Source organism: Heterodontus francisci, chromosome 23 (assembly GCF_036365525.1).
Source record: "Heterodontus francisci isolate sHetFra1 chromosome 23, sHetFra1.hap1, whole genome shotgun sequence".
NCBI lineage: Eukaryota > Metazoa > Chordata > Chondrichthyes > Heterodontiformes > Heterodontidae > Heterodontus > Heterodontus francisci.
In genome coordinates, this window is record NC_090393.1 from 62,464,722 (window position 1) to 62,490,661 (window position 25,940).

The window sequence follows — 25,940 nt, forward strand, 5'->3', positions numbered from 1 at the left end:
AGAGCTTCCCCAAGCATGAGCAGTTCATGGGTGACCCTAACAATGACCGTCAGCAGCCTATGAAAACTGAAAAATTTAAGATTTGTTTGATCTCTACCTCACTATCCTGAACACTATCCTCCAACCATAGCCCTCAATCCCCTTATTTCAGTCTTGTTTCTTGCTATTTGTTTCATATGTCTATTATCTTTGTCTGAAATCATTCTCCCTCAATTCAGTCCTTAGTTGTTCACTTTTAAACCACATCTTTCATTCTTGAACATGAAAATATGATCAACTTTTAACAATTCCCCTTCGTCACTTTGAAAACCTTAATTCAGTTATATCAAAGCCACCCTTTTCCAGGGACCAAAACCAACTTCTGTAATTTTTCTACACAACTTAAATTCCTGACACCTGGCCCGAGTTATTGCAGTCAGTGCTGGACCCTGTCTTTGTGTAATATCTGCACACAGCCACAACCCAGCAGGGTATTGAGGATAGGAAGCCTGGCTGATCCTCCCTCTGTACCCCACACCACCAACCAGTCTGTAGATGCTCACTGTAATTGTAGTTCCCCAAATGCTAACCCGGTTAACTTAGCACAGACCAATGATTGGACTGAAGCTGGCAGCTTTGTGGTTTCTGTGGCTCAGTGGCATAGCTGCAATGTCTTTGATCACTGAACTATAGGGGCAGACCTTGTCCTTTGTAATGGAGGGAGGGCATTTCCCAATTTCGTTTTCCCATTCATTCTCTTATTTGTTGCTATGCACCATTCTTCCTCAGTACCTGTCAATACTGCTGTGCAGCAATGCGAGAAATCTGCCCACCAGGTGAGCTGCCAAGCCACGCTTGTAGGTACAACCTTTGGCCCCAGCTCTGCCCCTCTCTCTCTGGCAAAGCCACGATCAAGTGTGTTTTTTCTGAGGAGTGATAGAGTCTGGGCCTATGCCCTACTGTTTCATTGCACGGCATGTTGCTAGAGCAGACAGTACTGTTTTGTGACTGTTTTGTGCTGTAGTTAGGCAGAGCTTGAGTTTATTGCTAGCTGGCAGTGCGACCTGGATGGATTCTTTAGTTTAGCTCCATGTTCCAGTAAGGGCTGGAAACAATTTCTAAAAATGACTTGCCGTTTGGCAGCAAGCAGGTTTCAAAACAAAGATTGTTTCGATGACCTTTTCATACCTTTAAGAAATTTTTTGCAGAATAAGTCCTTGTTTTCCAAATCAGTGGTAAATTGGGTAAGGGAGAGGGGAAAAAAGGCTCAAAGAGTTAGAATAATGAGTCAGAGAGGGAAATCGTGCTGGCTTAGTTCCAAATTAGCCATGTTTTTTATATTTACCTTGGGTCCATTCTAATCGTAGAGTCATGGAATGTTCCAGAACAGACAGAGTTTATTAGGCCCGACAATTCTGTATCCACATGAGCTTGATCCCACTCTCCTATTCGCTCCCTGTTCCCTTCACTTTTCCTCATTTTCAAGCAACTATTTAATGTCCTTTTAAAAGAGTTTACAGTCCCTGCTTCAACAAAAGATTGTGGCAGGGAATCCTACATTCCAAGCCACTGTCTATAAAGATTTGTTTTCCTTGCTTCTTATTTAAGAAAATCAGAAAGAAGAATTTTGTGACCTCTCATTATGGTCTTGTTAACTTCTTTTCATCACAAGGTTCAAGATCTTGAGACCTATATGTGAGATGTGTGCTCCAATGATTTCATTGCAGGAACTTGCAATATCCTTTAATGAGCGAATGTTTTAATTATTGAGGGATCCTTTCAAAAAAATGACACCAATAGATAAAGTTTAATAAACTGGGAGAGATTGTGTAGTATTGATATACAGTCGCTTGGTGGAACGAATATCCACATTGTCAAAGCATGGTAGACATCTCGTGGTGGTAAAAGGGTACAAGCAGCACCTTTTGTGATTCTGAGGCTAGGGTTTAATTAACTGCACATGCTTAACAACGCCCTTTCAGAGCTGAGTCTGGCAATTGAGCTTCATAAAACTAAGCCTTGAGTGAGCAGCTGACAAGCAGCCAAGTTCCTTAAATGAAGCAGTGATTTTATCATCGATTGCTCACCTCTCACTGTAATACAAGAGGTATGCATGAGTGATAAGCATGAGCATTCCCTTAAAGTACCTTTGTGGCTGCCTTAAACTTTCAAGGGTTACATTTTTTAGTCCAATGCACTGACCTACTAAATGTACAAACACTCACACATTGACTGCAATGAGTAAAAGAAGAAAAGGAAGACTTGAAATTATATAGCACCTTTCACATCCACAGGATGTCCCAAAGTACTTTACTGCCAATTAAGTATTTTTGAAGTGTAATCATCGTTGTAATGCAGGAAATGTGGCAGCCAATCTGCGCACAGCAAGCTCCCACAAAGAGCAATGTGATAATGACCAAATAATCTTCTGGTGATAATTGAGGGATAAATATTGGTCAGGATACTGGGGTTAACTCTCCTCTTTTACGAAATAGTGCCATGGGATCTTTTACGTCCATCTGAGAGGACAGACAGGACCTTAGTTTAACATCCCATCTGAAAGACGGCAGCTCCAACAGTCCAGCACTCCCTCAGTACTGTATTGGAGTGTCAGCCAAGATTTTTGTGCTCAAGGCTCTGGATTGGGACTTGAACCAACAACCTTCTGACTCAGGCGAACATGTCACCCACTGAGCCATGGTTGGCACACTAAAAACATAGCAAAAAAGTTGAAAACTTCTGCTCACTCTCCCTGGGACCTATGTGCCTGTGTGTAGTCCTACACATTCTCCCTGAGACCTGTAGTATATGTGTGTCCGGACCTGCTCATTCTCCCTGGAACCTGCAGCATCTGTTTGTCTAGTCCTACGCTTTCTTCTTGGGACCTGCAGTATTTGTGTATCTAGTCCTGCTCATTCTCCCTGGGATCTGCAGTATATGTGTGTCCGGTCCTGCTCATTCCCCCTGGAACCTGCAGTATCTGTGTGTCTAGTCCTACTCTTTCTCCCTGGGACCTGCAGTATCTGTTTGTCTAGTCCTACTCTTTCTCCCTGGGACCTGCAGTATTTGTGTATCTAGTCCTGCTCATTCTCCCTGGAACCTGCAGTATTTGTGAGTCTAGTTCTGCTCATTCTCCCTGGGACCTGCAGTATTTGTGTCTTGTCTTGCTCATTCTCCCTGGGACCTGCAGTATTTGTGTCTTGTCTTGCTCATTCTCCCTGGGACCTGCAGTAGTTGTGTCTAGTCCTGCTCATTCTCCCTGGAACCTGCAGTATTTGTGTGTTCAGTCCTACTCTTTCTCCGTGGGATCTGCAGTATCTGTGTGTCTAGTCCTGCTCATTCTCCCTGGGATCTGCAGTATTTGGGTGTTCAGTCCTACTCTTTCTCCGTGGGACCCGCAGTATCTGTGTGTCTAGTCCTGCTCATTCTCCCTGGGACCTGCAGTATTTGTGTGTCTAGTCCTGCTCATTCTCCCTGGGACCTGCAGTATTTGTGTGTCTAGTCCTGCTCATTCCCCCTGGGACCTCCAGTGTCTGTGAGACTGTCCACCCCAATTGTCCCAAGGATGAATTGTTTTTGAAGTGCAGTTACTGTTATGTATGTAAATACAGCAACAAATTATGCACAGTCAGGTCACACAAACATGCATGATGAGTTGGTCTGCTTTTTAATAGTATATGATGAAGGATGGATGTTATACAGGACACGGAGAGAATTCCAAATTCTTGTTCAGGTAGTGCCATGGGATCGTTAACATCCATCTCAACAAATGGAACAGACAGGCGGGACCTCTGTTTGACATGGCAATATAGCACCTCAGAAAATGCAGTGCTTCTTCACTACACCACTCAAGTCTGCCTAGATTATATGCTCAAATCCTGAATTGGAAATTGAACCCACAACCTTCTGACTGAGGAAAGATTGTTACCAACTAAGCCAAACTGATAATCCAAACCTCAAAATACCACTCTACTGTGATGACTTCATTTCTCACACGAGTCATTCAATGGCCCCTCAAAGTGAGGTGTCCCCATTTATGAGCATTGTGGTACATTGGACCAGTGTTGACTGGAAATGCACCAAGCCTATTTCACTCAGCTTCATAGCCAGTAGATTGAGGAGACATTGATCCTTTTATTGGACCCCAGAGGAAATTTTATAGACAGTCTGGTGGCCTTATGTCTGTGGTACACAGGGCTGTGTTACAGCAGCCCTTGCCCATGTCATGATGTTAAACTGGCTTTGCTTTGTTCTTCACTTACCCAAAAAGAAGACAGCCCATAGAGTGCCTACTGGCTGTTGGTCACTGAATGGTAAAGCAGAGACATGCTGGCTGGTGCTTGGCACACACTGGCCAGCAGGCAGTGAACTCCTTAGCCCAGTATGTTCAAGAGACTTAGATTTGAAGCATTTACCTGAAATCCATTCTTAAGGTGGTCAATGCAGAATTTGTGTTAGCCGTGACTCAGTGATAGCACTCTTGCCTCTGAGTCAGAAGGTGGTGCGTTCAAGTTGTACTCCAGATTTGGGCACATAGTCCAGGCTAACACTCAGTGCATTAGTGAGGGAGTGCTGCAGTGTCTGAGGTGCCATCTTTCAGATGAGTTGTTAAACTGAGGCCCCTCCCACGCTGGTGTGATGCTAAAGATCACATGGCACAATTTCAAAGAGGAGCAGGAGCCAATATTATTCCCACAACCAACATCAGGAAAACAGATTATCTGGTCATTATCACATTGCTGTTTGTGGAACCTTGCTGCTGCGTTTCCTACATTACAACAGTGACTATCGTGAAAAGTGCTGTTAAAATGCAAGTCTTTCTTTTCTCTCTTTCAGAATGAGCTAATATATTTTGTGCTTTTCTACTTTATGTCTCATCAGTACCCCTTGGAAGTTGTTACAACTATTTTTGAAAAGATGTAATATTTTCATCTCAACACACACTTCCTGATAAAACTGGTATTTGTCCAAAGTATTTGTTTGAATCCTTTCCCAGAGCAATTAACTTGAACTGAAAAATCTATCAAATTCAGCCCTTCCAACCATGGGCTATGTCTGTAGAAAAGATATTGAGCTGTTTAACTCCAGTTTGAAGTAGTGGTGACTATTGTGATGGCGGGAACAATTTGTGGAGCAGGTATGAGTGTCTCACAAGAAATATATAGGCACAGTACTAATGTGTGATGCAGGTGGTATATTGGTGGCATTACCCTAAATAAGTCTGGTGAGAACACTTGGTGAATAGGTAGGACAGCATTGAAAGTAATGAACTGGAGTCAGTGGGTCTGTTCTGTGCACTGTGCTTTTCAGATGACGATTCAGAGGAGCCTCTAGAAGAACTGAGTTATAGGCACCAGGAGACTCATTTGTGCCAGCAGATGAAAATGGCCACCGTTGCTTCATCCCATGATTCCTCTCATTGGCAAGAAGAGGGCACATACACTCAACAAGATGAGGGCTCCCGTCCTGCACACTGTTCCAGTCACAGTGAGTATATCCAGCAGCAGGTTACTAACAGATGTGTAGCTTATATGTTAACTATGGGTCTGTGTGCTGGGCACAAAGCACAGGCTGCCAAAGGGAGGCAGCATCAGCAGTACACGGTGCGTCAAACCTTTCCAATCTCCCACCACTGCTGCACGTCACACCCGCACTGGTAATAGATAGCTCCAAGATGGTTTACCAACTGAAAGGGAACACAGTTCATCAGGGTAAACATTTTGCATTGACTTTACATTTGCAACCTAACCAAATATAGTTACTCTGGGGGCACACTCCCAGGAGCTGATCCTGTGCTTCAATCTGCTATGCATTTCTCTTTCAGCACAGACCTACGAGATTGTATTCAACAATCATTAGTTGAGATGTGATTTGTTAAACACTGAGTGAATCTTCTTTAAGTAGCTGTTGCAGTATTTTCAGCTTCTTTCTCATATGACATTCAGTATTCTGTGTATAATCACAGCAATGATACTGTCTATTATTCTGTTCAGCGATTAACTGATGAATGTGCCGGAGAGCACAGGAACTGTAGTAATAAAGTGATTCATATCCAGTGTATCAGCATCATAGGCACTAATGAGTTCTGTGTATCCTATAAAAAAACAAAGGGACACCTTTTTCCCTCCCCTGCCTACCCCAGCCAGCTTCAACAACTCATCATTTCCCTTGCTAACTGGAAAGGATGTGGAGTAGAGTGAGCAGACTGGGTACATTGTAGTACAGTGTTCCAGTTCTCAGTGACCTCGCCTGACTTGATTCTATTTCTCATGACGAGACGTTGGCAATTTTTCATTGCTTCTTCTGATTGTTGGTCAAAAGCTTAAGATTTTGAATTTTCTGGGTATGTTGATTTGTCTTCTGCATTTTCAATACTGTATCATCATCACTGTGACATGTTCTTACAGAGTGTCATGAGGTAGATCGGACATCCCAACCTTTCAGAGTTCTTGGCTCTCCTCATGGCGGAGAAAATCCCTCTATTTTGGAGCCTGAGGTCAGCTGTGACAGTCAACAGGATGTTGGCACACCCCTTGATGACCCACGTGACAGCTGGATAATAATAGATGACTGATCCAACCAATTTCCCAACCAACCTGCTAGGTTGACATGGTGTCCCAATGATGCTCAGCCGTAGACACCCTAGCACAGTTACCTATCAAAGCTAATGAGTCCATCCAACTCAGCTTTGAAATCAAAGTTTTCCTTCTCCTAGACAAGTTTGCTTGAGAAGGCTGAGTGAGCACTTCGACCAGTTTGGAATCACATGCACAGCCTTGTCATCGGTATCCTAAGTCACAGATGTGAAGCCTTCTCCCACTGCCCTGTGTTTCTGATATAGCCTTCTGATCCCAGTGTTGTACTACCTGTGCCTTGGGCCCACTATGAGGCAGAGAGTTGAGTTTCCAAGGCCAACAACTCCTTAAAATAATGCAATACATTAATCATGGATCTTTTAAAAACCTCTTGTACATGAGATTTGGTTTGAGTTCTCCATTTTCCATGTGAAAAGCTTTTTATAACTGTCTAGGGTGTTTAATAAAAATTAAACTGTCCTCCCGAGTAGCATTAGACCAGTTATTGCCAAAAACTAGTGTTAATTTTTATATACATTGTTGCTCATTTGTTTGATTTTTGTGAAATAAAGATATATATCCATGGGAAAAAACACACACTTTTCCTCATTTGTTTACAAAAATAAACTGATGTCTAAAGGCCAGAGCTAAAGGTTACAAAAGTTTAATCTCGATATTTAGCTTATTTAGTAACAGTTACTGTTTTTTTTTCCAGGTGATTAATGAAAGACAGCTTTGACATCAATGTCCCTTTACCATAAAAACTAGACGAGGGACTGATTCTCATTGGAGCAGCCCGTGATATCTTATTCCCATTTTATCAAAAACCAGATACATGGCTGAAATGCTAAAACACATCAGCCATTACTGTGAAATTGATCATTTTTGACAGCTAGAACGCCAAATGTTTACTGGTAAAAGCTGCTGAACAGGACAGTCACTGACTAGTGGAATTTTGTTAGAGGTTTTTCAGCAACTCTCCACCACCCAAGTGTTTGTTTTTTTTTGTGCATTTCCATTAATTTTTTTTAAACATTAATTGTTAATAAGTGTCAATGACATCTGTCATCACAGCTTATCAAATCACCTAAAATATTCAAAATAACATAGGCAAAGTAGAAATATTAAATGTAACTAGCTTTCTGTTTGAGAGCCCCAGTGTGGCATGGCTAAACTCCTAAAGCACTAAACTGCAAAACAACCTGTAAATGACAGGCTGCTAGTTGCAAAATCATAAATATGACTCATCATTTAATTACACTGATGTATCCTGGTCATTAATATTTATTGATACAGCCTTGCCCTGTTACTGTCACTGTTTCTGGAACTTGTGGACCATCTTTTCATTCGGTAGCCTCCAGTGGTTTCCATAAGCAGACCACGGCCCTTTATGATATGCAGCTTTTCATTTTAACTCCTACAGAATAAGTCAAGTTGGAAATTAGCAAGTTAGAATTTACAAGAATTCTCAGTCTATGAGAATAAATGAGCATAAATGTTCCACACATATCAGGTACACGACAGGCTAAAACAACTAATCACATTAATTTACCGAGGCAAATAGAGTTAGAAAATGAAGACAATTGGACTGACGCTAGGATACAAGACAGTTCAGATTTCTAACCTTCAGTTTCCCAGAGCTCATGCCAGCCTTTCTCCAGCCATTAGAACAGATTCCCAAGAGTCAGGTTGCTGAACAGTCTGACGATAAGAATGTTGTCTTGTGCCATATCCTCGGGTGAAGAGCTTCTTGTGAAAAATGTGACACATGCTCAGTGAGCTGTATTGTCCGAGCAGACTTCAGAGTTCATCAAAACGATGCAGTTGGAACTTACTTTTGTTCAATTAAATTCTTTCAAGAAGGAAAACAGATGAATTTTGAAAACATTAGCAAAAACTATTTAATAGAATAACTTCCTGTAGTGTTGGGGCATTCGTACCAGTCAATTTTAACACTGAACCACTTCTGAGCATTGTATCACATGCTGATGCAATTGATATAAACACTTTCTGATTGTGAATTGACTGGCTGGGACCAGTTTATAGAATTGCAAAGGACCAGCACCCACAAAACACAGGAGCTGGCATTATATTTTAGTCTGACTAAACTAGTTTCCCAAGAATAAGGCAAGCAATCCCCAATGGAATGAAGCAAGCATATGCACCTCTCCTCGAACCTTGAAATTAAGTAGTGATATTTCATAAAATGATACAGCACAGAAGGAGGCCATTCATCCCATCGTGCCTGCACCAGCTCTTTGAAAGAGCTATCCAATTAATACCTCTTTCCCCCATAGCCCTGTAACTTTTTTTCCCTCCAAGAATTTATCCAATTCTCTTGAAAGTTATTATTGAATCTGATTCCACCACCTTTTCAGGCAGTGCATTCCAAATCGCAATGATTCGTGTTACAAAAAAAAAAATTCTCATGCTGCCTCTGGTTCTTTTGCCAATCACCTTCAATCTGTGTCATCTGCGCCCCAACCCTCCTGCCACTGGAAACCTTTTCTCCTTATTTACTTTAACAAAACCATTTATGATTTTGAATACCTCTATTGAATCTCCTCTTTCTCTGCTCTAAGAAGAACAACACCAGCTTGCCCAGTAGTTTCCCTGTCACTTGTGGAAAATTATTTTGGATATACCTATAATAATAATAATAAATAAATAATCTCAAAGATAATAATCTCTAGATTACTACCTGAGCCCCACACACATTCACATAGGGGCAAAGAGATTAAGAGGGTTAAATACTGAAAAAGTCGTGTAAAAAGCAGAGGTTTCAATTCATGGGGCTCTGGCACCAGAATTAGGGAAAGCAGGAGCTAATCCATTGGGACAGACTCCAGTTAAACCAGACTGGGACCGTCGTCCTGGCGAATTTAATAACTAGGGCAGTAGACAGGGCTTTAAATTAATAAGGGGGAGGGTGGGTGGGGGAAGGTTCAGCTAAGGGTAAATTTATAATTCTAAAGAGAAAAGTCAAGGCTGTAGTCTCAAGAGAAAATGGGTAAGCGCCTGGAGGTGGTCAGTGGTTTGTGAAGCAGCGCCTGGAATGGCTATAAAGGCCAATTCTAGAGTGGCAGACTCTTCCACAGGTGCTGCAGATAAAATTGGTTGACAGGGCTGTTACGCAGTTGACTCTCTCCTTGCGCTTCTGACCTTTTTCCTGCCAACTGCTAAGTCTCTTCGACTCGCCACACGTTAGCCCCGCCTTTATGGTTGCCCGCTAGCTCTGGCGATCGCTGGCAACTGACTCCCACGACTTGTGATCAATGTCACAGGACTTCATGTCGCATTTGCAGATGTCTTTAAAGCGGAGACAAGGACAGCCGGTGGGTCTGATACCAGTGGCGAGCTCGCTGTACAATGTGTCCTTGGGGATCCTGCCATCTTCCATGCGGCTCACATGGCCAAGCCATCTCAAGCGCCGCTGACTCAGTAGGGTGTATAAGCTGGGGATGTTGGCCGCCTCGAGGACTTCTGTGTTGGAGATATGGTCCTGCCACCTGATGCCAAGTATTCTCCGGAGGCAGCGAAGATGGAATGAATTGAGACGTTGCTCTTGGCTGACATACGTTGTCCAGGCCTCGCTGCCGTAGAGCAAGGTACTGAGGACACAGGCTTGATACACTTGGACTTTTGTGTTCTGTGTCAGTGCGCCATTTTCCCACACTCTCTTGGCCAGTCTGGACATAGCAGTGGAAGCCTTTCCCATGCGCTTGTTTAAATCTGCATCGAGAGACAGGTTACTGGTGATAGTTGAGCCTGGGTAGGTGAACTCTTGAACCACTTCCAGAGTGTAGTCGCCGATATTGATGGATGGGGCATTTGTGACGTCCTGTCCCATGATGTTCATTTTCTTGAGGCTGATGATTAGGCCAAATTCGGTGCAGGCAGCCGCAAACCTGTCGATGAGTCTCTGCAGACACTCTTCAGTGTGAGATGTTAATGCAGCATCATCAGCAAAGAGGAGTTCCCTGATGAGGTCTTTCCGTACTTTGGTCTTCGCTCTTAGATGGGCAAGGTTGAACAACCTGCCACCTGATCTTGTGTGGAGGAAAATTCCTTCTTCTGAAGACTTGAACGCATGTGAGAGCAGCAGGGAGAAGAAGATCCCAAACAGTATAGGTGCGAGAACACAGCCCTGTTTTACGCCACTCAGGATAGGAAAGGGCTCTGATGAGGCGCCGCTATGCTGAATTGTCCCTTTCATATTGTCATGGAATGAGGTGATGATACTTAGTAGCTTTGGTGGGCATCCAATCTTTTCTAGTAGTCTGAAGAGACCATGTCTGCTGACGAGGTCAAAGGCTTTGGTGAGATCAATGAAAGCAATGTAGAGGGGCATCTGTTGTTCACTGCATTTCTCCTGTAGCTGTCGAAGGGAGAACAGCATGTCAATGGTGGATCTCTCTGCTCAAAAGCCATACTGTGCCTCAGGGTAGACATGCTCAGCCAGCTTCTGGAGCCTGTTTAAAGCGACCCAAGCGAAGACTTTCCCCACTATGCTGAGCAGGGAGATTCCACGGTAATTGTTGCAGTCAACGCGGTCACCCTTGTTCTTATAGAGGGTGATGATATTGGCATCGCGCATGTCCTGTGGTACTGCTACTTCGTGCCAGCACAGGCAAAGCAGTTCGTATAGTGCTGGAAGTATAGCAGGCTTGGCACTCTTGATGATTTCAGGGGTAGGAGCAGACTAGTGATTTAGGTAAAATCAAGCAGTATGTGTCAGGAAGGGTAAAAGGACATTACCACAACTAAGGTCACATCAGGGAAAAATAGTAAAACATAATGACGTTATATCTGAATGCATAAAGCATTTGTAATAAAATGGATGAGTTAATAGGGATAGATGGGTTTGATCTAGTAGCCATTACTGAGACATGGTTGCAGGGTAACCAAGATTGGGAACTAAATATTCCAGGGTACTTTTAGAAAAGATAGGAAAAATGGAAATGGAGGCAAGGGTAGCCCTGATAATAAAGGATAAGATAAAGGCAGTAGTGAGAAAGGATCTTAGCCTGTAGAACATGTAGCATGAACACTATTGACCTGCTATAAGCAGTGGGGACTGTATATACAGGACTGCTGTTCCCTATAATATACACACGGACTGCTGTTCCCTATAATATATACACACGGACTGCTGTTCCCTATAATATATACACACGGATTGCTGTTCCCCATAATATACACACGGACTGCTGTTCCCTATAATATATACACACGGACTGCTGTTCCATATAATATATACACACGGACTGCTGTTCCCTATAGTATACACACACAGACTGCTGTTCCCTATAATATACACACGGACTGCTGTTCACTATAATATATACACACGGACTGCTGTTCCCTATAATATATACACACGGACTGCTGTTCCCTATAATATATACACACGGACTGCTGTTCCCTATAATATACACACACAGACTGCTGTTCCCTATAATATACACACGGACTGCTGTTCCCTATAATATATACACACGGACTGCTGTTCCCTATAATATATACACACGGACTGCTGTTCCCTATAATATACACACAGACTGCTGTTCCCTATAATATACACACACGGACTGCTGTTCCCTATAATATATACACACGGACTGCTGTTCCCTATAATATATACACACGGACTGCTGTTCCCTTTAATATACACGGACTGCTGTTCCCTATAATATACACGGACTGCTGTACCTTATAATATACACACGGACTGCTGTTCCCTATAATATACACACACGGACTGCTGTTCCCTATAATATATACACACGGACTGCTGTTCCCTATAATATATACACGGACTGCTGTTCCCTATAATATACACACGGACTGCTGTTCCCTTTAATATAGACACGGATTGCTGTTCCCTATAATATATATACACGGACTGCTGTTCCCTATAATATACACGGACTGCTGTACCTTATAATATACACACGGACTGCTGTTCCCTATAATATACACACACGGACTGCTGTTCCCTATAATATACACGGACTGCTGTACCTTATAATATACACACACAGACTGCTGTTCCCTATAATATACACACACAGACTGCTGTTCCCTATAATATACACACACGGACTGCTGTTCCCTATAATATACACACACGGACTGCTGTTCCCTATAATATATACACACGGACTGCTGTTCCCTATAATATATACACACGGACTGCTGTTCCCTATAATATAGACACGGATTGCTGTTCCCGATAATATACACGGACTGCTTGTACCTTATAATATATACGCACGGACTGCTGTTCCCTATAACATACACACAGACTGCTGTTCCCTATAATATACACAGACTGCTGTTCCCTATAATATATACACACGGACTGCTGTTCCCTATAATATACACACGGACTGCTGTTCCCTATAATATACACACACAGACTGCTGTTCCCTATAATATACACACACGGACTGCTGTTCCCTATAATATACACGGACTGCTGTTCCCTATAATATACACACGGACTGCTGTTCCCTATAATATACACGGACTGCTGTACCTTATAATATACACACGGACTGCTGTTCCCTATAATATGCACGGACTGCTGTTCCCTATAATATACACACGGACTGCTGTTCCCTATAATATACACACGGACTGCTGTTCCCTATAATATACACACGGACTGCTGTTCCCTATAATATACACACGGACTGCTGTTCCCTGTAATATACACATGGACTGCTGTTCCCACAATGTACACACTGACTGCTGTTCCCTATAATATACACACGGACTGCTGTTCCCACAATGTACACACAGACTGCTGTTCCCTATAATATATACACGGACTGCTGTTCCTTATAATTTACACACAGACTGCTATTCCCTGCAATATGCACTTGGATTGATGTTCCCACAATGTACACACAGACTGCTGTTCCCTATAATATACACACGGACTGCTGTTCCCTATAATATGCACGGACTGCTGTTCCCTATAATATACACAGACTGCTGTACCTTATAATATACACACGGACTGCTGTTCCCTATAATATCCACACACTGACTGCTGTTCCCTTTAATATACACGGACTGCTGTTCCCTATAATATACACGGACTGCTGTTCCCTATAATATACACACACGGACTGCTGTTCCCTATAATATATACACACGGACTGCTGTTCCCTATAATATACACACGGACTGCTGTTCCGTATAATATACACACACAGACTGCTGTTCCCTATAATATACACACACGGACTGCTGTTCCCTATAATATACACGGACTGCTGTTCCCTATAATATACACACGGACTGCTGTTCCCTATAATATACACGGACTGCTGTACCTTATAATATACACACGGACTGCTGTTCCCTATAATATGCACGGACTGCTGTTCCCTATAATATACACACGGACTGCTGTTCCCTATAATATACACACGGACTGCTGTTCCCTATAATATACACACGGACTGCTGTTCCCTATAATATACACACGGACTGCTGTTCCCTGTAATATACACATGGACTGCTGTTCCCACAATGTACACACTGACTGCTGTTCCCTATAATATACACACGGACTGCTGTTCCCACAATGTACACACAGACTGCTGTTCCCTATAATATATACACGGACTGCTGTTCCTTATAATTTACACACAGACTGCTATTCCCTGCAATATGCACTTGGATTGATGTTCCCACAATGTACACACAGACTGCTGTTCCCTATAATATACACACGGACTGCTGTTCCCTATAATATGCACGGACTGCTGTTCCCTATAATATACACAGACTGCTGTACCTTATAATATACACACGGACTGCTGTTCCCTATAATATCCACACACTGACTGCTGTTCCCTTTAATATACACGGACTGCTGTTCCCTATAATATACACGGACTGCTGTTCCCTATAATATACACACACGGACTGCTGTTCCCTATAATATAGACACGGACTGCTGTTCCCTATAATATAGACATGGACTGCTGTTCCCTATAATATAGACACGGACTGCTGTTCCCTATAATATAGACACGGACCGCTGTTCCCTATAATATAGACACGGACCGCTGTTCCCTATAATATAGACACGGACTGCTGTTCCCTATAATATAGACACGGACTGCTGTTCCCTATAATATAGACACGGACTGCTGTTCCCTATAGTATATACACATGGACTGCTGTTCCTTATAATTTACACACAGACTGCTATTCCCTGCAATATGCACTTGGATTGATGTTCCCACAATGTACACACAGACTGCTGTTCCCTATAATATAGACACGGACTGCTGTTCCCACAATGTACACACGGACTGCTGTTCCCTATAATATATACATGGACTGCTGTTCCTTATAATTTACACACAGACTGCTATTCCCTGCAATATGCACTTGGATTGATGTTCCCACAATGTACACACAGACTGCTGTTCCCTATAATATATACACACGGACTGCTGTTCCTTATACACACAGACTGCTGTTCCCTGCACTATGCACTTGGATGTTCCCTAATGTACAAAGGAGCTGGTAATCTCTATAATGTACATGAGTTGGTATTCCCTATGATGTACACAGGGGTGACAATGCCCTTTAAAGTACACAGAGATGCTATTGTCCATAATATACGCAGGGCTGGGTGTGCCTTGTCAGGTGTATGGGACAGCTATTTCCTGTAACATACACTGGGTTCTTATGCCAGTACAGAGTAGGGATTGAACTTTTCTGTGAAAGTAAAATTGGTCACAATCAAACTACACAGACTGCTGGGATATAAAACACAGCATGTGATGTGAAAGATTTTAACAGATAGGGGAGCGGAAGGTGCAAATCTATAATAGATTCTTAAGGATGGAAAGGATGCTTCTAAACGTTAAAGGATTTTAGGAGGAATTGATCCTTTGTGGAATTTGAAGTGAATTTTAAAATGCTGCGTAATTTATGTTGATTAATAGAATACAAAGCTCATCAGTTTGGGGGTAGGATTTGAGTATGATCCATTTTAAAACTGCTGTGTCGTGTGTCTGATGTAATTCATGTGACTGAGTTGATTGCTCTGTTACTTCTCTGTAGCTTCTAGTTCCATAAATGAACCCTCTACCACCTCGACGTCCCAGTCCTGCAAGGGGGACGGCAGCCGGATAAAGTCACGTGTCCCTCCAAACATGCCAAAGCTCTTCATCCCGTCGTCAGTGGCAAAGTTTCCACCAGAGATAACAGTCACACCGCCGACCCCAACCCTACTGTCACCGAAAGGTGGTGTGTCCGAGGAAACCAAGCAAAAATTGAAGGTAAGAAATTATTCCTCTTTCCTTGTGTTTATTTATCCAGTGAATTAGCTCCCACTTTGTGAGCTATGCCAGTGTGTGTTCAGGATAATGCAGTCACCTCAAAATTCTTCAAGCATGCCAGCAACGTTTGACTATGTGAGCAGAGTTTAAAATATGGTGCCCACTGTCTGGAAAGGGTAAAAGAAAATCTAATGGAAGTGTTCAAAATTATGAGAGATTTTGATAAAGTAAATCAGGTGAAAACCACTTCCGCTGCTTAGTGATTCGTAACTAGAGGGTATTAATATAAGAACAAAGGCAGCGGTTCGGGGGGAAAGAATTATGCAAAGGATTTTAGGGCCAAATGGCCTCCTTCTGTATGTAAAATTCTACGGGATTTGAGAGAGGTGTTCAGAATCATAAGGGGTCTAGACAGAGTAGGTAGAGAGAAACTGTTCCCCTTAACAGAAGGGTCAAGAACCAGAGGACACATTTAAAGTGAATGGCAAAAGAACCAAAGGCAGCATGAGGAAAATAAGTTTTTATGCAGCGAGTGGTTAGGATCTGGAATGCACTGCCTGAGAGTGTGGTGGAGGCAGATTTAATCGTGTCCTTCAAAAGGGAGTTGGATAAACACCTGAAGGGAAACAATTTGTCGGGCGATGGGAAAGTGGGACTAGCTAAATTTCTCTTGCAGAGAACTATGACGGATATGACGGGCCGAATGCCTCCTTATGTGCTGTAACAATTCTATGAGATACCCATGTAACAGTCGTCAACAATAACTACTTTCACCAGTGGGTTTGAAAACTAAACAAGTAACATTAGTTACAAGCTGCGTGGGAAAGGTTCTGGACCCACCAGAAGGGAAAGAGGCACTCAGGATCTGATTGTTCGCTTCTGAGGACCCTTTTGTGTAGAGGATCAGCAGCAGAAGCCTGCTGTCCTTTATCAGAGTGAAATGGGCTCTTGGCAGATTCTTCTTTTCTTTTTCTTTTGGGCCTCCTTATCTCGAGAGACAATGGATACGTGCCTGGAGGTGGTCAGTGGTTTGTGAAGCAGCGCCTGGAGTGGCTATAAAGGCCAATTCTAGAGTGACAGGCTTTTCCACAGGTGCTGCAGAGAAATTTGTTTGTCGGGGCTGTTGCACAGTTGGCTCTCCCCTTGCGCCTCTGTCTTTTTTCCTGCCAACTACTAAGTCTCTTCGACTCGCCACATTTTAGCCCCGTCTTTATGGCTGCCCGCCAGCTCTGGCGAACGCTGGCAACTGACTCCCACGACTTGTGATCAATGTCACAGGATTTTATGTCGTGTTTGCAGACGTCTTTATAGCGGAGACATGGACGGCCGGTGGGTCTGATACCAGTGGCGAGCTCGCTGTACAATGTGTCCTTGGGGATCCTGCCATCTTCCATGCGGCTGACATGGCCAAGCCATCTCAAGCGCCGCTGACTCAGTAGTGTGTACAAGCTGGGGATGTTGGCCGCCTCGAGGACTTCTGTGTTGGAGATACGGTCCTGCCACCTGATGCCAAGTATTCTCCGGAGGCAGCGAAGATGGAATGAATTGAGACGTCGCTCTTGACTGACATACGTTGTCCAGGCCTCGCTGCCATAGAGCAAGGTACTGAGGACACAGGCCTGATACACTCGGACTTTTGTGTTCCGTGTCAGTGCGCCATTTTGTGTAGAGGACCAGCAGCAGAAGCCTGCTGTCCTTTATCAGAGTGAAATGGGCTCTTGGCAGATGCTAAAGACATTTAAAAAGACAGGGAAGAATGAGTAGTGCAGTGGGTTAGACACTCGCTCTTTACCTTGGGGACCTTTGTTCAAATCCTGTCCAGACTGAAGGGCTGAAAGTCTCAAGCCTGCTGGTTGCATATCTCTCAAAAACCACCCTGTTAATTTTACTAAAGTGAATATTCAGAATAGCCTAATATTGCCATTTTCTGCTATTGAGGTACTTTAAAGAGTTTGATATTGTTTCCACAAATTCAGATTAAGGGGTCGTCAGTCTGTTATGTGCTTAATTTGTTTTTCCCATTTTCTAATTGGTAGGATTAACAAGTATGCCATCTTGATATATACATAGGAGATACAGAACAGAAACAGGCCATTCAGCCCAACCAGTCCATGCTGGCATTTTGCTCCACTCGAGCCTCCTCATCCAAATCTATCATTGTAACCCTCTATTCCCTTCTCCCTCAAATACTTATCTAGCTTCCCCTTAAATGCATCCATACTATTCACTTCAACCACTCCCTGTGGTAGCAAGTTCCACATTCTCACCATTCTTTGGGTATAGAAGTTTCTTCTGAATTCCCTATTGGATTTCTTGATGACTATCTTATATTGATGATTTTTAGTTATGCTCCTCCCCACAAGAGGATACAGTTTAATGTATCTAAATGCAATAAACTGTTAATCTATCGATTGAGAAATATGAATAAAATAAATTTTAAAAGTTCTACAGATTTGATTTTGCCTATAAATCCAAGGTAAAGTTTAGGCAAACAGTTTGAAGTTTGCAGGAACATTTTAAAATTCAGTAAGCCACTTTGATGCTGGGACTGGATTGATATTCACCCAGAAAACACTAATCAAATTGACATAATTAAGAGTATAACTGGCTTTAAAGGTCCAATGTAGTATGACCTTGTGGAGTTTAGTTCCTAGTAGTCATAGACACTTGCACTAATTTGCTACTAATTGGGACTAAATTGGCAATTTCACACAAAGGGTATACTATTGGGTCAGTGTAGAGGGAGCTTTTATCTGTGCTTGTGTGAAAGTTGGTATTTACACCAAAGGCAATGTCTAGAATACAGTGGAGTTATGGTATGAGTGACAGCTAACAGGTGCTCATGTATAGCTCTGTGCTTGCACACAAATCTACCCTACCATTAGTTAGTATAGTCAGGCCTGGGTGTGAACCCTATCCATTGACTTCATGTTCTCTCTCAAACTACAGTCATCGATCCCTATATAAAGGTGTTGTCTGCATTCAATAATAGTCTTTCAGATTGGTTTGGTTTTGCAGTATTTTACTGTTCACTGAGTCTCTACTGTAGAAATGCTCTGGCCTAAAAGTCACTTTCCCCATTTTCTTTCAGACTGCCATCCTGTCCGCACAGTCTGCTGCCAACGTGAAGAAAGAGACGCTATGTCAGCCAGCACTGGAAATCCTGGAGACATCGAGCCAAGAATCATCACTGGAGAGTGACACCGATGATGAGGAAGATGACTACATGGACATATGACAATGTGTGGATTCCCAACTTGCAGCAGGAGACAGCCAACTATTGAGGACCTGCAAGTACCATTGTAAAGACAAATTGGGAATACAATTTTCTCTGCAGCGATAGAAGTGCGGGGTACTTTATATGGAGCACACTGGAACTGGGTACAGCATTCTCTTACCAGCATTGGCCTTTGTAAATATTAGCTGCATCGTGGCAGCAAAAGCATACAAGCTCAGCTGCAACACCGGGCTCCTTGCTTGGTTCTCTTCTGACTTTGAGAGATGACTCTGACCTTGTTAGAACACAAAAACTGTTGATTCATTTTGCAGAAGCAGATTTCATTAAGGACGTGTCCCTCACTGAGTTTCCAGCTTTCTCATTGTTCAATTTTTGGGTGGGAAAAGTTGGGCAAGAAAGGCCCATCACAGCCACCATGGAGGCACCAAACAAAAGAAATGTTTTAGCGGAGGTTTAAGGAAAAACATTGGGATTGCTGGAAACATGAACTCGAAACAGCAAATGCTGGAAATGCACAGCAGATCAGTTAGCTTCTGATGAGATATTTTGGGGAGAGTCTTTGTTTGAACACCATGAATGCTGAGACACCTGCTGGCTATTTCCAACTTTTCCTGGTTAATTCCCTCTTAGATTCTGTTTATATTTTTCCTAATTTTTGTTCAGCCCTCCTTGGATGGAGCCCCGAGTTTTGATGGTGTGGACAGTACAGAACGGATTGGGACTTTACTGTAGATTAAAGGGTTCTGCTAACTTTCAGTCTCTGTGCAGTCTAGATGACTTGTTTTAACAAAAACATCCATTTATCCTTCCTTCATGCAGAGTGCCTGAAGTCAGGCATCACATGAATCTAATTGGAACTAAACAGTTCCCATCACTTTCATACTGAATTTCTATATCTTATTTTTCAGTCATTAATTTATTGGATAGTTTCTGTTGCTTGATGTTAGTTGTGAAGTTTTAGTTGCAGAGAGATGCACGCTGTACATCTTGGAGTTCAGGGAAGCCAAGCCTGTGGCCAATTCCAGGTGACACTGACTCCAACCAGATCAATAACTAGATTACTGAGCAACAGGATACTGGCATGTGTTGAAGAGGGAGAAGGTTGAGATTTTTGGCGTAGTTGTCCAGCTTCGTGTTAAGAATAGAAACCTCCTCTACTGAAATTTCTCACCAGAAAATCAATACACACCCCACGCCCAGGATTCTGATTACATTTTCTGTTGAGGAAGCTGCTCAACTACTTTTTTTTTTGAACTGAAGAGCAAAGTCCAAACATTAGCTTTGTGATCTGGTAATTTTCTAAAACCAGCATTGTGAACTTATGATCAGCCAGTACGAGCCTCGGCAGTTGGATGAACAGTAGCCTTAAAATTACGCTACCTGTAGCCAATCACTCAACCTTCGTATGTAATGTTGCACAGCAAATGTCTAGACCAATGTGCAATTTTGATATCCAGGACTGGTAGCATTCTCAGTCATGTGTCAAACAAGAAAATGTTGCTTACTAAAGTTTGATGTGTGTGGGAATGACTGTGACTGTGTCTGCTAACGGGGAGCTGCCTACCTTCATTCCAGTCTAAACTCTAATACTCAGAGCCAAATTTTACTGGAGTGGTGCCGTTTGGTAGACTTCTTCCTGTAATCTTCAGCCGGAATATAATTAGTGGAGTAACTTGCTGGAAGTGTGAGCTGATAACAATGTGGTGAGGGCAGCGGGGCATCTGGGATGACTGTGAAAGATGGGACAACAGTCTATCTCACTAGCCAATGAGATTTAAGGATTGGAAAAGAAACAGGAATAACTGAGAAAGGAGAGTTAAAACCAATTCAGGTACAGAAGGAGAAATAGAGAGGGAAAGATTTCATTAGGAGAGAGAGAAGAAGCAGAATGGAAAAATTAAAAAAAAAATGTAAAACTTGAATTGCTGAAAAAGATATGCTCTCGATATAGAGTGAATCAAAGCGTCCTGCTCGTCGCATATCGTGCATACTGACCAATGGGCCTAAGGCCGCTGCTTTCAGACCTGAAAAGTGCCCAGTCTACCTCAGATTACCCTGGAAGGGTAAGATATCTCAAAAATTTGAGCAATGTGTGAAACTAGCCATTTCGCACTGCGACAATCCAGTAGGAACATTAGTGGTATTTTCCACTAAAAGCATGCTGCCGTCAAGCCAAAAAGAGATTCCGCCTACCATAAATGTGTAATGTGGTATATAAATTCCAGTGCTGCTGTGAGGCCAGATACGTAGGCCTTATGTCCCAACGACTGGTGGATCATATGAAACAGCATGTCCCTTTGTTGTTCGCAGTAGGCAGAGTACTGACCGTACTCAACCAGCCTGTACTTGCAAAACTCTGAACACATTGTCTAATGTTAGATGTGATTCCGCAATTGGACGGCACTTGCTGAACAAACCCGAGTGTGCTAAGAATTACACCAACAGCAAATTTAAGGTTATCAGTCAGGCTCGCAATATGCCTCACTTATGCTTGCTAGAAGCTACAAATATTCATATGCAGGGACCTGTCCACTGCAAGCAAAAGGAAAATGTCCAGGCTTTGTGCCTTCTTTGAATTAAACCAAGCGTGAGGGATGATCGTTTCCTGGTGCATTCTCCATGGCAGCACCTTGATCAGAGTCGAGTTGCCAACCGATCAGTGCCCTTTTCTCATGCAGTGTAAATTGTTGCTCCTCTTTGAAATTTGGCATTCTTGATGTGTGCGAGACTAAAAGCTTTTTTTTTTCAGCAGTACTCAAGTTCTGTACTACCAAAACATTTGCATTTACTACCTATAGGATTGATGAAACAGTTTAAATTGTTCCCTTCCTGGCCTGGAGAGGTTGATTAGGCATTGCATTAACAATTATCACGTTGTTAAAAGGTACTTACACTATTAATTATGAGTCCTCATGGGCTCACTTTCTGTGGTGAGTTTATTGGACAATTAATATTCAAATACAGCGAGTTCTTAAAAATAACAAGGAGGCTAAAGGCAAGATGCTGTTTGTGCAAGACAAATGGCGGAGTGGCATAAATCGACCCAACAAGTTCTGGAGATTCACAACTCACACCATATCTCTTCAGCCCCTCAACTTGCTGACTAATTTGTGCATTAATAACAGTGTGCGTTATTAACACACAGTTATTTTTCCAGGAAGATTTGGCCCATTGTCTGTTCTACAGCTGTATTTCCATAACAAGTGAGGCTGGAGTTGGGTTCTGTCCAATTGGTAAAGTTATTTTTAATATATCCCTGGATCTATTTAAATTATGTTTTAAGACTATTGTACAGGGTGCGATGACACAACATTGAGTATGTTTTCCTGGAAGTGTTTGGGTTGTTAGCAAGCATAGCAACAGCGTGTGGCTCCACAACTCAAACCCACAGATTTTCAATTTCTGAGGAGGAACAACATCCTGTTAAACATGGAGCAATGAGAGTTTGAACTGAAGTCATTGTCCACCAGAATCTGAGTTTTCTGTAAAGAGTCAGAAGTAATTCTGTCAAACATGCCATCCCGTAATCGATCATTTTACAGTTTATAGTAATTAAACTGACTTTGAAACTAACCATTTCATTTTCAAGTCCTTTATATTGTAAAACATTTGCAACAGTTGGACAGCACTTTAGTCAGTGCAGTGAAGCAGTCACACTGGGCCTTTCTCCTGCATTTCTTATGGGCAGTTACAGAACATCTTTGGTTGGGGGTGGGGGGCAGAGAGTCCCATGAGTAGAGTTTGTCCATGACACAACAACAACTTGCATTTATCTAGTACCTTTTAATGTAGTGAAATTGCTTGACATTATCAAGCAAAGTTTGACACAACCACATAAGGAAATATTAGGACATTGACCAAAAGCTTAGCCAAAGAGATAGATTTTAAGGAGCATCTTAAAGGAGGAAAGAGAGATAGAGAGGCGGAGAGGTTTAGGGAGGAAATTCCAGATCTTAGGGGCCAGGCAGCTGAAGATGTAGCTGCCAGTGGTGGAGCGATTAAAATCAGGGATGTGCAAGAGGTCAGAATTCAAGGATCACCGAGATCTCAGTGGTGATAGAATGGAAAAGTGGAAAAAGAAAACCCTGAATTAATTGGTACTTCAGGCATCCAAGATTAATAGCATGGCAACAGAGCATTAGCGTGTTGTTTGAGAAGGTACTTGCTTGAGGTAAAGGCCCTGGTGACCAACAATCCCAGAGCTTTGGAGGCAGAGGCTTCACTCACTTCAAATAAATGAAGAAAACATCTTTCTATAAAGTGTTGAAATATAATTGTAAACAATTGACTTTAATGTCAACAGACAAAGCAACTCTTGAACACATTTTACGGGTTTACAGCTTCAGTAGCACCGGCCCAGTCCTGGAAGCTCAGCTGTGCACACACTGTGAGGGATTGCTTGTATTTCACAAATTATTCGGTACAGAAAATCAGTAGGTGTTCAGGTGTAGGATCTCATGAAGAAAGAGGGTTCAGACCACTCCACACCTAACAGCAGCTGAACAGGAAACCCATTTCTTGATGACTGGACTGTCTGCTCTGAAAGGTCAGCAGATTCAGACATGATGGGATTTGTGTATGGTGGAGCTGGATCTCAGGTTGAGGTGAGCAACTTTGCCTCAACAGGATGGTACCTCTTTATGTCCAGTTTCTCTCATCATCCTTCATTGAGAGGGTTGTGAATCTTTGGAATTCTCTACTCCAGAGAGCTGTGGATGCTCAGTTGCTGAGTATATGCAGGACTGAAATTGCTTGATTTTTGGGCACTAGGGGAATCAAGGGAAATGGGGAAAATAGCTTTGATTGTAGAAAATCAGCCATGATCTTACTGAATGGTGGAACAGACTCGATGGGCTGAATACCCTACTCCTGCTCCAATTTTTTCTTATGTTCTTACAATTACTATCACAAACTGGCATCAACTCGCCTGCTTTGTGGGGAATCAGCTGCTGCTTGGCTCATGTATTCCCGTCAGACTGAAGATGATCACATGCCTTCCTCTTAAGGAGGTGTTTGAAAGCTCCTGTTTTGCCTGATTCAAGCCTGGTGACAGATGAGGAACTGGCAACTTCACCTGTACTTTCCTGATCAGTTGGTGTTACTTGTAGCGTGGTCTGAGCTGGAGTTTGTTTTGTAAATGCTGCCAGAGTTTCTCTCTCTTGCTTGGGTTTCCTGTACTGTGAGGTTGGGCACTATGTAGATCCAGGTTGGAGCACTAGCCTCTGGAACCAATGATTATGGATATAAAGGGCAAGGCTACCAGCTCTCACCTTTCTCAATCTCACCCGGGGCAGGAATTCAGTCAGCTCGATGGGTTGAAGAGGAGAACTGTAAACTCATGAGAGATCCCAAGCACTATTCAAATAAGAGCAGGGGAGTTGTCCCAGTGCCCTGGCTAATAATCCTTCAACCAACAGATTATCTGGTCATATTCTCATTGCCATTTATGGGAGTTTACTGTGTACAAATTGGCTGTTGCAGTTCCTTACATTAGGACAGTGATTGCACTTGAGAAGTACCTTATTTATTGAAGTGATGTGGGATATCCTGAGGTCATGAAGGTGCTATATGAATGCAAGTGTGTTCGTTCCTTAGTGACACACATGTTACAGTATATGCACATGCTTTCTGTGTACGAGGGGAGGAAGGGCCATTGTGAGAGTATTTACCTTTTGACAATTTCTGAGATAATCCGAGTTCTTTGAGGGACGATTGCTTCAAGGCCCCAAAGAAGTGTTTGTACTTGAATATCTTGGGAAAAATGTAAAATACATGCTAGTGATTCTACGCTACTGGTTCCAGTTAGTAGGGAATGTCTTTTTATATTGTATTTTTTCTAAGGGCTTCTGCATCCCGAGTGATCACTTGTACATTTTTACAGGAAGTGTTCTTAAACCATGTTTTCGCTTAGCTGCAAAAAAAACAATTGAAGTGTTAGGCCTTTACTATTGAATGTTCTGTCACAGGAATGATCTCTGCTTTTTTTATATGCAATGTTTTAACTGTAAAACTATTCTGATTCAACTCTTGTATATAAAAAGAACAGTTTTTGAAAACCAAGAAAATCTGTTACAGTGTTCGCATGTGAAATGCTACCAGCTGATGGCAGCTATCAATAAACAAAAACCCCTCAGCCGGACTGGCTGTTGGACAATCTGACAGTTTGCATCTTTCTTTGCTTCACATTCACTCTGACGCACACCAGCTTTAGATGAGGCTGGCAACTTTCTGCCCCAGTCTCTATTTGTCCGTTAAAGCCAGAGAGAGAAGGAAACTTCCATCAGTTCACTCTGGCCTAGATTCAAGCCCACTTCTCAAGGCATCCTTCTGGTTCTGTTTCTTACTCTCTGCCCTGGAGTCTGCCTGCCTAATCGTATTCCCTGGTCGACTGATACTAGCCTGTTAGCTAAACACCCTGTCCCCCACATCCAAAACACATAGGTCAGACCTGGTCTCACGGTATCTTTGAATGACTGCACCAGTTTCTGTCTTTGATACCTGCCTAGGTAAAAGCAAAAAACCAGGGACCCGGGTTCGATTCCGGGTACTGCCTGTGTGGAGTTTGCAAGTTCTCCCTGTGTCTGCGTGGGTTTTCTCCGGGTGCTCCGGTTTCCTCCCACAAGCCAAAAGACTTGCAGATTGATAGGTAAATTGGCCATTATAAATTGTCACTAGTATAGGTAGGTGGTAGGGAAATATAGGGACAGGTGGGGATGTTTGGTAGGAATATGGGATTAGTGTAGGATTAGTATAAATGGGTGGTTGATGTTCGGCACAGACTCGGTGGGCCGGAGGGCCTGTTTCAGTGCTGTATCTCTAATCTAATCTAATCTA

General features: G+C 42.7%; 1 protein-coding gene across 4 annotated transcripts in view; it reads left to right on the top strand.

The window, feature by feature from the left end:
• The window catches only part of cabin1 (calcineurin binding protein 1), a 678,888-nt gene extending 653,623 nt beyond the window's left edge, over positions 1–25,265 (top strand). For all 4 annotated transcript variants that reach the window (XM_068055415.1, XM_068055418.1, XM_068055416.1 and 1 more), the window contains 3 exons: positions 5,290–5,466; positions 15,651–15,868; positions 18,960–25,265. In XM_068055415.1, the coding sequence (XP_067911516.1) occupies positions 5,290–5,466; positions 15,651–15,868; positions 18,960–19,106 (542 nt within the window). In that variant the 3' untranslated portion in view covers positions 19,107–25,265. The remainder of the gene's footprint in view (positions 1–5,289; positions 5,467–15,650; positions 15,869–18,959) is intronic.
• The last annotated feature ends 675 nt before the right edge of the window (positions 25,266–25,940 follow it).